General features: G+C 37.2%; 1 protein-coding gene across 2 annotated transcripts in view; it reads right to left on the bottom strand.

Moving 5' to 3' along the window:
* The window catches only part of LOC114646919 (serine/threonine-protein kinase 32C), a 351,995-nt gene that overhangs the window by 84,275 nt on the left and 255,408 nt on the right, over window positions 1-12,312 (bottom strand). For both annotated transcript variants that reach the window (XM_051922990.1, XM_028795324.2), the window contains one exon: window positions 1,954-2,105. In XM_051922990.1, the coding sequence (XP_051778950.1) occupies window positions 1,954-2,105 (152 nt within the window). The remainder of the gene's footprint in view (window positions 1-1,953; window positions 2,106-12,312) is intronic.

The following is a 12,312-nucleotide window of genomic DNA, read 5'->3' on the forward strand; positions in this document are numbered from 1 at the left end:
ACAGGTTTCATTTTCCTATTTTTTTTTGACAAATAATAAATACATTTGATGAACCATCTAAAATGATGTTATATGTATGGGCTACGTTGGTGGACAAGGTACTTTTCGTTTTTTCTCCTTTATAATGCTTGAGAATTTCCTCATTTGCTTGTTTACCCATCCTTCTTCTCATCTTTCTTAAAATCAATTAAAAAATGTTTTAAAAAAAAGGGACCTGTGGGTAGGTAGAGCTGTTTATTGTCCACAAAGCTAAGAAATTATTTGTTGTTTATCAAGATAATATCTTCTAATGGAATTATACAGATAGAACACAGATGGGGGGACTCAATAAGTGCCAGCAACAGAAGAGGAGAAAGTTAACTAATGTTTACCGAAAAATTAGGAGATGGCTTGGGCTTCATGCTAATTACAATTTCTCTTAGTGAAGACAGAAAAATTAGTTAAAAATAATTAACATCAACAGTGCAGGTTATATAGAGAAGGAAATCAAACAGAGGGTGAGGTATGTGCCCTGATATTCTTAATCTTTTCTGTATTAAAAGAAAAAAAGTTTCATTGAACACTGAAACTATGGCAGGCAGGCAAGTTAACAAGAGGGCCAATTATACTAAACAAAGCTCAAGGTCTATGACAATTCTTTGAAATGACAGTATATTAGAAAAATATTTAACCTAAAATATTGTTCCCTAGCAGCAGACTTCAAAGCCTTCTGAAGTACAGAAGGTTTCTTTTTCAAAATACCATTAGACACGTGCAGCTCATCATTTTTCTATTTTTTCTCCGGTTTTCCTCATATATCCCCAAAGATATGCACAGTTAGGATGTCTAGTGATTCGTAAATGCCAGTGTGAGTGTGTGTATGATTGGGTTGGGTGTCTTGTCCTGGATTGGTTTCTTTCTCTTGCCAGGACAAGCTCTGGTTCTTGCAATCCTGAATCCAGTGTATCTCTAACTTTATCTCTAAAACCTCTAAAGGATGGCTTGGGAAGTAATGCCACATTGATGGTCCATTAACTTTAGCGAAGACATTTCATTCAGAATCTGACCTTTTTGTCTGTTGGAGAAATAGCAAGAAGACTTGCTGGCAGCTTCGAGTAGCTAGTTGGAGATGTTAGAATAAAAACCTCTAAAAAGTTAACTTTTGTACGTTTCACCCTACTTGTCCATATAAACTATAATCTTTTTTTTTAATCAGTTTCAGTTTTTAAACCAAAATTTATGAAAGAAAAAGAGAGGTCGGCTCACTTCTAACATGCAACAACCAGCTCTTCTTTTTAATTCCATGACTTACTTTTTCAGATTAGCAATACTGTCACCTTTGACAGCACTTCTATTCTGTGTCTCTTCTCCATAATAATCTTAAATGTTATTTTCAGACATGACACTACCCAAAATTTTGCCCTTTCTCAAAAATGAAATTTTGTTTTTACCATTGTTTTGTAATAGTACTAACTATAAGCGGGGTGACACATTAAGATAACCAGCTTTTGTCTCTACTGGGTATTAACACTTTTTCATGAAGCCTAAATGTGCTTAAGCTACTGTGAAAGTAAAATGTACAAAAGATAAATGCACTGACAAAGCAATCTGATGTTGAATTGGAAATGGTAGCCATTACTGTTTGTCTTCACTGCCTAGACTTTTCAAACGCAAACATACACATCTGTTCCACTCAGGTGTTATAAAATTAGTTTTTGTACAATGAGGCATATGCCATAATGAATTTAAGCAATAAAGAGCACTTTAAAAATTCAAAACAGGAAACTGGCTAAATGATGGGGTAAAAAAATCTAATGTGTTATCTGTGCAGCCTTCTTTTTATGTAGCTGAATCAATTAAACTGTTAAATATGTTTTCTGCTCTATCATAATTTCACTAATCAAATAACAATTGTACACCATTGTTACAGCATGCAAGACACCAAAGAGTATATTAAAAATACAAGATAGTCACCAGAGATTTACTAAAAATACATGTTCAATTTCCTGAAGAATCTCTAGCTCTCTAAAGACGTTTCGGACCTCGTCTCTCTCAATGCACTGTTGTTTGTTCATATACTTCATGGCGTACATCTTCTCTGTGTCCTTCTTCTGTACAATACAGACCTAAGGAGTGAACCAGAAAATAAATTAAAAAATCACAAAAATAATTATTATCAGAATATTACACTCAAATACACTAAGAACATTTTTCGCCTACAGAGTTGTGTTATTCTTGCCGTACCATTTGTGTTTTTGACCAAAGCTATGCCATTTATTCAAATAAGGTTATTATGATTAAATTTCAGCTTTTATGATTAAAAAATGTATAATATAAAGCACACTTAATTTATCAGCCAGTTTCTAAACATACTTTATCCATTGCTAGGTCAAGGTGTAATCCCAGCAGCACTGGGAGTAACATAAGAACTAAACCTGGGCAGAAGTACAGTCCATCACAGGAAACATTCATCACACATACATCTGAAGTCACTCATATTAGGCCAATTTACAGTTGGACAGACATTAAGGTTCAATGCAAAACTAATGTATCTAAACAAAACATGCAAAAACGCAGAAAATCTGTGAATATAACACACAATGGCTGGGCCTGAATTCAAACCCGGGACAAAGTAGATATAGTCTTTCCCTTTAACGACTATCCCTTATTAAATTCAGTAAAATTAAATGCATTATTCTTGATACTACGGACTCACTGACATTTATCTTAGACATAGAGATTATATTTGTTAACCTGTGGGTGCTGCCTGAGCCTAAACTATGAGAAAAGCACTAAAGAAAAAAAAAATTGCTGTCATGATGTAGTGGCCACTTTAGAACCTTGGACAATGTACGGTCACTAGCTAAATAACACAAAAAAAAGGAAAAGAAAGAAGGTTATGGTTAAAACAATGTGTTCAACTGGTTCACATACCTGGTATTATGAAAAAAATAAAAATTAAAGAAACAGTAAGATAAGATCCATTTCTGTAAACACATCATCATAGGTTTGCTTGTAGAGCTCTGATGATCTGTCCATGCACCTATGTACATTTATTTGGTCATGTTGTTGTAATCACACATAAGTTGGCTCAATTAAATCCACCCTCTTTTTTCTATAAACTGTGCAGCTGTTCATTTTATGGTGAAAGTATTGTTAACAAAGTTGCTGTTCATGCTACAATAGTCAAAAAGCCCACATCTCACTCAAAGTCACAAAGTAGCCTACATGCAATTGGGATTTCCTATCAAACAGCACTGTTCTGACATGTGCTGTCACTCCAGATTCTCCAAGGAGGTATCTCCAATTTCCCTCCAAGCAAACCTCACACATAACAAAAGATGCATTATAGGTAAGACTGGATAGGGAGTGTTAAAGTAATTGAGAATTATTTATTGCCTCTCACTGCCTCCTTATCCACTGGGGGTCTAGTAGATTGTGAAGTTGCAGTCAAGTAAGCCTTCCATTTCTGCATACCTCTGTTGATGTACAAACATTGAGGATATCATACAGCAAATGACATTGGTATTGTTTTTGTTCATTTCAACTGTGGAAGTTATGATTTACTGTATAACAGTTAACTCAATATGTATAGCATTGCTGTCTTTTAAATACAGAATGTACACATGAGATTTTAAAAATAACAGTCATTAAAATGAATTTTAACAAGTTACATTGGTATTGGTCTTAGTATTAGTCTTAGTGCTCAGTAAGCATATCAAACTGTCGGGAGTCCAAGAATTTCACATTCTTTTTTTGCCACTAAATAACCATTGCCATGATGGATATAAACACATAAAAATGTTTCAGATGCATAAAGAAAGATTTTTTTTCATTTGAAATTGAACAAAAGAGTTACACAGATAGACAAGGCATTATTTGCGAATAGCTTAGCATGTTTTTATAAAGTCCATCTCCTGGGGATCTTAGTTTTCTTTTGCTGTGGTTTTCTCTGCAGCTACAAAGGTGAATAGAAGGATCTTTAGGATTGTGTTAAAATCATTTTGACATATAATCCAAAGTACGCTGAATGAGCCTGAATACTTACGGGAAAACACAGTGAGAAATACATTAATAAAGAGAACAGTATCTGTCTTAGTAAGACTAACTATAGAAATACAGCCAGATGACAGTTGGTTTCAAACAAAATTCTTTCTTTCATCTCATTGTGTCCTACAATTTTTTGACACCCCCCCCCCCCCCCCCCCCCTATATTTCCCTCAATGATTCATTTTCTAAGCCCATTATTCAACTACAGGGTAATGGAGTACAGCTACATTGGGTCAAAACTTGGAACCAGCACTGGAGGGCATGTCAGTATATCACAGGGCATACTTACTGGTATGTGGCCAGAGTACAGTTAATTAACTGTAGGTGGAAATCAAGAGTATCAATATAAAACCCACAAGGAAATGGAAAATGATACAAACTCCTTACAAAAGGAGGCAGGGCCGGTATTTGAACTGAGGACTGTGGACAGGTGCACTAAACACTACAAGTCAGGTACTACCTCCAATATTTCACATTGTAAAAATTTAGATATCATTTTACTTCTTACTACTTTACAGTAACTTCTTTCATATTTTTCCCTAAATTAAAATAGCTATGTTATACGGTATTACCATGTAGACTGTAATTATAAAGTGTAGATACGTGTGGCCCACCACTTTAAAGTAATATTTATCTATTTTGCTCATGCTAGTTATTCTGTGTTATTATGGAGTCTTTGTGAACTGTAAATGGAAAAATTTCAAAACACTGCACACAGTTCCAAGTTATATTCTTTTCACTTCTTAAATACACACTTCATATTTTCATATATTACTGAATTTGCCTGCAATCCTTCCAGTTATGTACAAATACGCCTGACTGTGCAGCCGCTCATGTTCCACATTATATTTGACAGCTACAGCAACATGATTTTTTTTTTTACCACATCAACACTTCATAAGCTTTTCCTTGTAAGAGGCAAGAAAAAAGAGCTCTTCCTGTAAGTTGATCTGAAGGCCATTTTATTTACACTCAGCTCATTAAAATGCAATCATAATGATAACTAAAATGTGCAATGTAAGATGTCAGTTCGAAAAAACTCTTGCTATATTATGACAAGGTAAATTTTCATTTAGAGGTATATCAGATTGCATTTAAACAATCCCTGAAATATTTAAAGATATTTCTGCATCATTTAGTTTAATATATTCAAATGCAAGAAAAGATATAAAACATAAGCAGAGATCAATGTCATATATAAGAAGTGCACAATGCTCTAATAAGGAAGTCCATAACATTGTGCCTCTAGATTACCCATACGGTGTAAAATTGATATGATACATCTTATGTTATCATAAAATATGTTTAGTATTTAATACAGATTAACATATACTTGCTTTTAACTATAATGCCATATCTTCTACAAGTAATCACAATTCAAAACACCAATAATAGTATTTGTTTTAAAAAACATATTTGAAATTTAAAATTTCTTTGAAAGATCTGCTTTTTTTGAATGATAGCCTTCAGCTTGTATGTTTTGGTTATTTGCCTCATGGATTTTGCTGATTATTCTGCCAGAATGATGAAACAAGTTGAGGCAAAACTAACAAAAAAGCTACTACATTAAAATCAACAATCTGAGAGCTAGTACATGCAAACAGTATAAAGTTCGACAGATGAATTCACAAATGGGAGTGCCGTGGATGTACTGCTGGACACCTCTAGTAGGATCTGAGCAGCATTCATAGCACTTTCTACAGTACATAAGTCATCAGCATGACAACAACGAAAAAGATTAATTATTAATGACCATCAGCATGTAGGCCTACAGTACTTGAAAAATAAAAAATTTGCAAAATTATTTATATTTGTCATTTTTTTTTGTGCCCCTCTCTGGCCATACCAATTTTTATTATGCCCCTGTACCTTTACCCTTTAATTGTTAATTGTTTTAAATTTTGTTTGATGCCTAAAGGTTAATTAAGCTGCAATCACCTGCAGAGAATACAAGCCTCACAGCATTTTCTTATTCCTGGCTTGCCTTCTTTCTTGAGATGGTCTCTCAGATGTTCCTTTTTTAAGTAGGCTGTTCTGATTTTGAATTTTTTTTTAAATTTTTTTTTTAACTTTGTGCCATTTTTTTATTATTATCTAGAAAATGTAGTGTTATATTTGGGCATTCAGTATAAGGTTTTGATTTGTTTAAAAAAATTAAAAGAAACAGTGTAAGGCCTGTTTTTTTTCTGATTTTGACCACACTTTCTGCCTTGTATTATGACGTCTGCATTTTGTGTTCGTTATTTAGTGTAAAGTGGTAGTTTTTGTTCTCTCTCATTAATTTTAGGCTCCTTTGTTGTAAAATGTTCTCTTCTGTTAGAAGATATTATGTATTGTTTAGTTCCATTTAATTTAATGTTTAGTGTTCCCTATTTCAACTTCAGCTTTTCTGAACAATTTTTGTTATTACCATGACCTAATTAGTAGTTGGTCTCCTTTTCTGATTTTTTTTTTTGTTTTTTAGTCCTATACCAAATTCTGTATTTTTACACTCATTTTGGGCCTTTTTTGGGTCTTTGAAGATAATTCTAATATCCAATGTTTTCAATTCCTTTTTATTTGGAACACGAAATATTTTTTTGAACCAATTCACACATCATTTTGTCGTTTTATGGTCACGTCATTTTGGTACCCCATTATTAATGCACCGGTCGTTAGATGCGTGTCCTCAAGGTTGTGACCTATTATCATAATGAAACGTGACAAAAACATCTTTCTTGAAAACATTCTATTATCTGAGCTGCAGATTCAATATCCAATTCTAAACTTGCTATTCAATACTTTTTATTTTGTTTCGCTGGTATTTTTGACTTTTGCTCAGTTTCTTCACCCAATTTTGTCTAACATTTTGGCTTAGTTGCTTGTTATTTTTGATCTCCGGGTTATGACCTTTTTCTAGCTTTTGGTAATCTTCTGGCTCTCTATCAAAGCTTGTTTGCTTTCATACATAAGTTTAATTTAATTAATAGAATTAATTATTATTTATTCAATTATTAAAACTTCTGGCAGGTGTTTGTGGTTTGTTTTGAGTCTATAGTGCCATTTCATTAAAACTTTTAAAAGACTGAATAGATCAAGGGATCTATTAGTAAAGGAAACACAGTTCAAAAAAATGAAAAACAAATATTTTAAAACACCATACTGTTAATGCTTGCAAGGACATGCTTAGTCAATATGATCATCTGATTACATATATAGTTTAAACCTCAAAGGCCACATCCAGCATAAAGTTGAAAGTAAAGAAATAAACAAACATACAAAGCAGCAAAAAAGAAAAAAAAACAAAAATAGATGCACAATATAAAGTGCCAAAAGGCAAAAATACATACTTCAAAAGATTTTTAGTTGTAAAACAAAAATCTGACACTCAACCACATGTCATCACACACCAACTAAGGGACACAACTTTTTAATGGGTCTGTGCTTGTAGAAGCCTCAACTTACTGATTACTGGCACAATAAAAGACACAACATGAAAGAAAAATGAAAAAAACCTAAAACCGCCACAGAATGCATTCAAGTGACCATCAAATCTGACATTACTAAAGTGTTTCAAGTAAACATAGTGTTACAGAATGTACTGACAAAAAGTGAAGATACAAACCGTCTAATTTGACCTCCAAAAATGAAAACAAATTCTTCTGGCTTGATGAAGCTACAGTGTAAAACAGTTTGAGGTAAACAAAATTAAAAACTTAAATAAATAAAGAAAACCCATAAAAACTAAATAAAATCTCATAGAAACATTTCGATTACAGGTAGGTGAAATAAATTGTTATAGTTGAGTATTGCAATATTTTCAAATGAAGCTACATCATCAATACACTAAGGACAAGAATCCTATTTTTTTCTCTCACCTCAGTTGTGGATATTGTTGAGATTTTTTTGGAGATAATCTCAAAATTTTAAGAATTAAGAACTAAATCTAAAAATCAAGAATGAAACTACAAAAGCGGTCAGAAAAACCACACAATTTAAATGTGCAAAAGAGGTAGTAAAAGGGGACCTGATTAACATAGCTGCAATTAACTAATGTCACACCAAAGAGGCTGTGGAAGATGTCTTAACTATAGCACCTGAGGGCTGCAGATTAATTAAACTCCTAAAAAAGCGATGATGAAATAACTAGATAGAATAAATGAAATTATAAAAGAAGATTTTTTTTAATATGGCCTTTACATAGCTACATTTTAGTTGTATTCTTAATAGAATATATGGGCAATTCAATTTCTTCAGAGTTCTGTAATCTGCATTAATCCCATTGTTTTCTGCTGCTTCTTCCTGTTCTACTGTGGTGGCGATCTGTGCCACCACCACCTGATCAAGGCACCATGCAGTCCCCTGAGATGATGGGTTTCTCAGCTGCCCATGAGACCAACTTCATCAGAATCCTATAATGTGAAGGTAGAATGCCTGCAAATTTTTTTTTTCTCCAGCCTAACTGGAGTTTTGTTGTTTTTGTGTCCTCCTTAACTTTTAATGTTGTTACTTAATTCTTTAATTGCCTAATCTTAATTGTTTTTCTTTTCTTGTAACTTTCTCTTTGCCATCTTGTAAAGCACTTTTAGCTACATTGTATGAAAATGTGCTATATAAATAAATGATGTTGTTATAATTAAATAACTACAACAATTAACACACACTGTTATAATTCAGACATATTGTAAATATATAGGGTGGCATGGTGGTACAGTGGTAGTGCTGCTGCCTTGCAGTAAGGAGACCAGGGTTTGTGTCCTGGTACTCCCTGTGTGGAGTTTGTTTGTTCTCCCCATTTCTGTGTGGGTTTCCTCCGGGTGCTCCATTTTCCTCACACAGAAACCGCAAGTTCCAAAGACAAGCAAGTTAGGTGGAATGGCAATACTAAATTGGCCCGTGTGTGTGTGTGTATGTGTGTGTGTGTGTCTGTGTGCGTTCGTTCTACAATGGAGTAGTGCTCTGTCCAGGGGTGTTCCTGCCTTGCACCCTGTGCTGGCTGGGATAGGCTCCAGCACCCCCCGCGGCCCTGTTCAGAACAAACTGGTTGGAAAATGATTGGCTGTAAATATATTTTTTATTTATTTATTTTTTTATATTTTTTTGGCTTTTATTCCTTTGTGGCAGTGCACTTATGAAAGGTATTAACAACATTAAACACAATAATTTCAACCAATTAACAAAAAATGATACAAATGGGTAAAATAAAACAAGTCAAAATCCAGGCATGGAAAACTAGCCCAGTCCTGATGTGTATATGTTTTACAATACAGTATAGGCAGCACTGAGACAATGCATTTTATTACTAAATGCAAACCGACATGCATTCCAAGTGAAGCCATACTGCACACATTTGCTGGTGCACTGCTTTCATTCTATCCCAATTACTCTGTTCGTGTTTACTGCACATTGTGTATTTGGGTTCATTTTAGCTTTCATAGTATTACAATGAAGAAGGGGCTTAATATGAAACATACAGACTGTGAGCAGTGTTGTGTTAAAATCAAACACTCAAGCAAACTAAAAATGTCTGTTCAACTCCAACTGATAGAAGTGCTTGAAGACTCATTTATACCACATTTATAAGTCACAAACTAATGTAATCAAACAGAAAATTGAGAAGTTAGAAACCTTAGCTAAAAATAATCCACACATTCCCAAACTCTTTAGGTTTGTTTTTTTACGGTCCTGATTAGCTAAATGTTCATATCCACCTATGCTACAATGAAGCTGTGTGAGCAAAAGACCAATACCCTAATTAACAAAAAAAAAGCAAAACAAAGTAGATATAAAGCAACCACAGGATATTTTACACTGTAATTAAGCAACATTTATTCTTTATTCTTCAGATTTTGAGAACTGAATAGCGCTTAACATTTTGTGCAAAAAAAGTTTTAGCACTTACTGAGAAAATTGGTAACTAATGATCTGAATTTACCTTACAGCAACTGATATGAAAGTAGTCCCAAGACTTTTGAATGCATTTTACATGCTGTATATTCAATCAATATTTATAGTATTAGATATTACAATGACAGTGTTTGGGTGACCACTCTACTGCAAACAAAAGGGATAATGTCACCAGGACTCAACCAGTGCAATGGTCATATCATGTAACAATGTGTTTGTTATGCATTATAACTAAACCAGTAAACCCCCGATTCTCTAAAGAATCGCAAATCCAAGAATGGCAATTACTTTCTGTTCCCTCCAATCTTTGTAGGGATGTAAGATCATGGAGGGTGGGAGCGTCCTGGGAAAGTTTTCATTTAATGAAAGAAATATATTTGTAGTAAAGCTGTTTCTTTTTGGAGCCATGACTCGTTTGGTTCTGGTGTTTCAGAAGCTCGTTGTAGGCGCCTTCGTTCATTGTTTTTATCCATGCAGTCTCGTTTTTGTTTTTCTATGGGTGTGTTGTTAGCTAGACGTTGTTTGCTGTTAGGAATCATAATTGAACCCCTGACCGCAGGCACTGTGGAGTAGCTGATTGCTGGCACTGTCAGTAGTCACCACTACCTCAAGTTCAAATACATACACATATATAGATCCATCCATCCATTGTCTCCCGCTTATCCGAGGTCGGGTCGCGGGGGCAGCAGCTTGAGCAGAGATGGCCAGACTTCCCTCTCCCCGGCCACTTCTTCTAGCTCTTCCGGGAGAATCCCAAGGCGTTCCCAGGCCAGTCGAGAGACATAGTCCCTGCAGCGTGTCCTGGGTCTTCCCCGGGGCCTCCTCCCGGTTGGACGTGCCTGGAACACCTCACCAGGGAGGCGTCCAGGAGGCATCCTGATCAGATGCCCGAGCCACCTCATCTGACTCCTCTCGATGCGGAGGAGCAGCGGCTCTACTCTGAGCCCCTCCCGGATGACTGAGCTTCTCACCCTATCTTTAAGGGAAAGCCCAGACACCCTGCGGAGGAAACTCATTTCAGCCGCTTGTATTCGCGATCTCGTTCTTTCGGTCACTACCCATAGCTCATGACCATAGGTGAGGGTAGGAACATAGATCGACTGGTAAATTGAGAGCTTCGCCTTGCGGCTCAGCTCCTTTTTCACCACGACAGACCGATGCAACGCCCGCATTACTGCGGATGCCGCACCGATCCGCCTGTCGATCTCACGCTCCATTCTTCCCTCACTCGTGAACAAGACCCCGAGATACTTGAACTCCTCCACTTGGGGCAGGATCTCGCTACCAACCCTGAGAGGGCACTCCACCCTTTTCCGGTTGAGGACCATGGTCTCGGATTTGGAGGTGCTGATTCTCATCCCAGCCGCTTCACAATCGGCTGCGAACCGATCCAGAGAGAGCTGAAGATCACGGCCTGATGAAGCAAACAGGACAACATCATCTGCAAAAAGCAGTGACCCAATCCTGAGCCCACCAAACCGGACCCCCTCAACACCCTGGCTGCGCCTAGAAATTCTGTCCATAAAAGTTATGAACAGAATCGGTGACAAAGGGCAGCCCTGGCGGAGTCCAACTCTCACTGGAAACGGGTTCGACTTACTGCCGGCAATGCGGACCAAGCTCTGGCACTGATCGTACAGGGACTGAACAGCCCTTATCAGGGGGGCCGGTACCCCATACTCTCGGAGTACCCCCCACAGGATTCCCCGAGGGACACGGTCGAATGCCTTTTCTAAGTCCACAAAACACATGTAGACTGGTTGGGCAAACTCCCATGCACCCTCCAGGACCCTGCTAAGGGTATAGAGCTGGTCCACTGTTCCGCGACCAGGACGAAAACCACACTGTTCCTCCTGAATCCGAGGCTCGACTATCCGACGGACCCTCCTCTCCAGGACCCCTGAATAGACTTTTCCAGGGAGGCTGAGGAGTGTGATCCCTCTGTAGTTGGAACACACCCTCTGATCCCCCTTCTTAAAGAGGGGGACCACCACCCTGGTCTGCCAATCCAGAGGCACTGTCCCTGATGTCCATGCGATGTTGCAGAGGCGTGTCAGCCAAGACAGTCCTACAACATCCAGAGCCTTGAGGAACTCCGGGCGTATCTCATCCACCCCCGGGGCCCTGCCACCAAGGAGTTTTTTGACCACCTCGGTGACCTCAGTCCCAGAGATGGGGGAGCCCACCTCTGAGTCCCCAGGCTCTGCTTCCTCATTGGAAGGCATGTTAATAGGATTGAGGAGGTCTTCGAAGTATTCCCCCCACCGACCCACAACGTCCCGAGTCGAGGTCAGCAGCGCACCATCCCCACCATATACAGTGTTGACACTGCACTGCTTCCCCTTCCTGAGACGCCGGATGGTGGACCAGAATCTCCTCGAAGCCGTCCGAAAGTCA

Source organism: Erpetoichthys calabaricus, chromosome 2 (genome assembly GCF_900747795.2).
Source record: "Erpetoichthys calabaricus chromosome 2, fErpCal1.3, whole genome shotgun sequence".
Classification (NCBI taxonomy): Eukaryota; Metazoa; Chordata; class Cladistia; order Polypteriformes; family Polypteridae; genus Erpetoichthys; species Erpetoichthys calabaricus.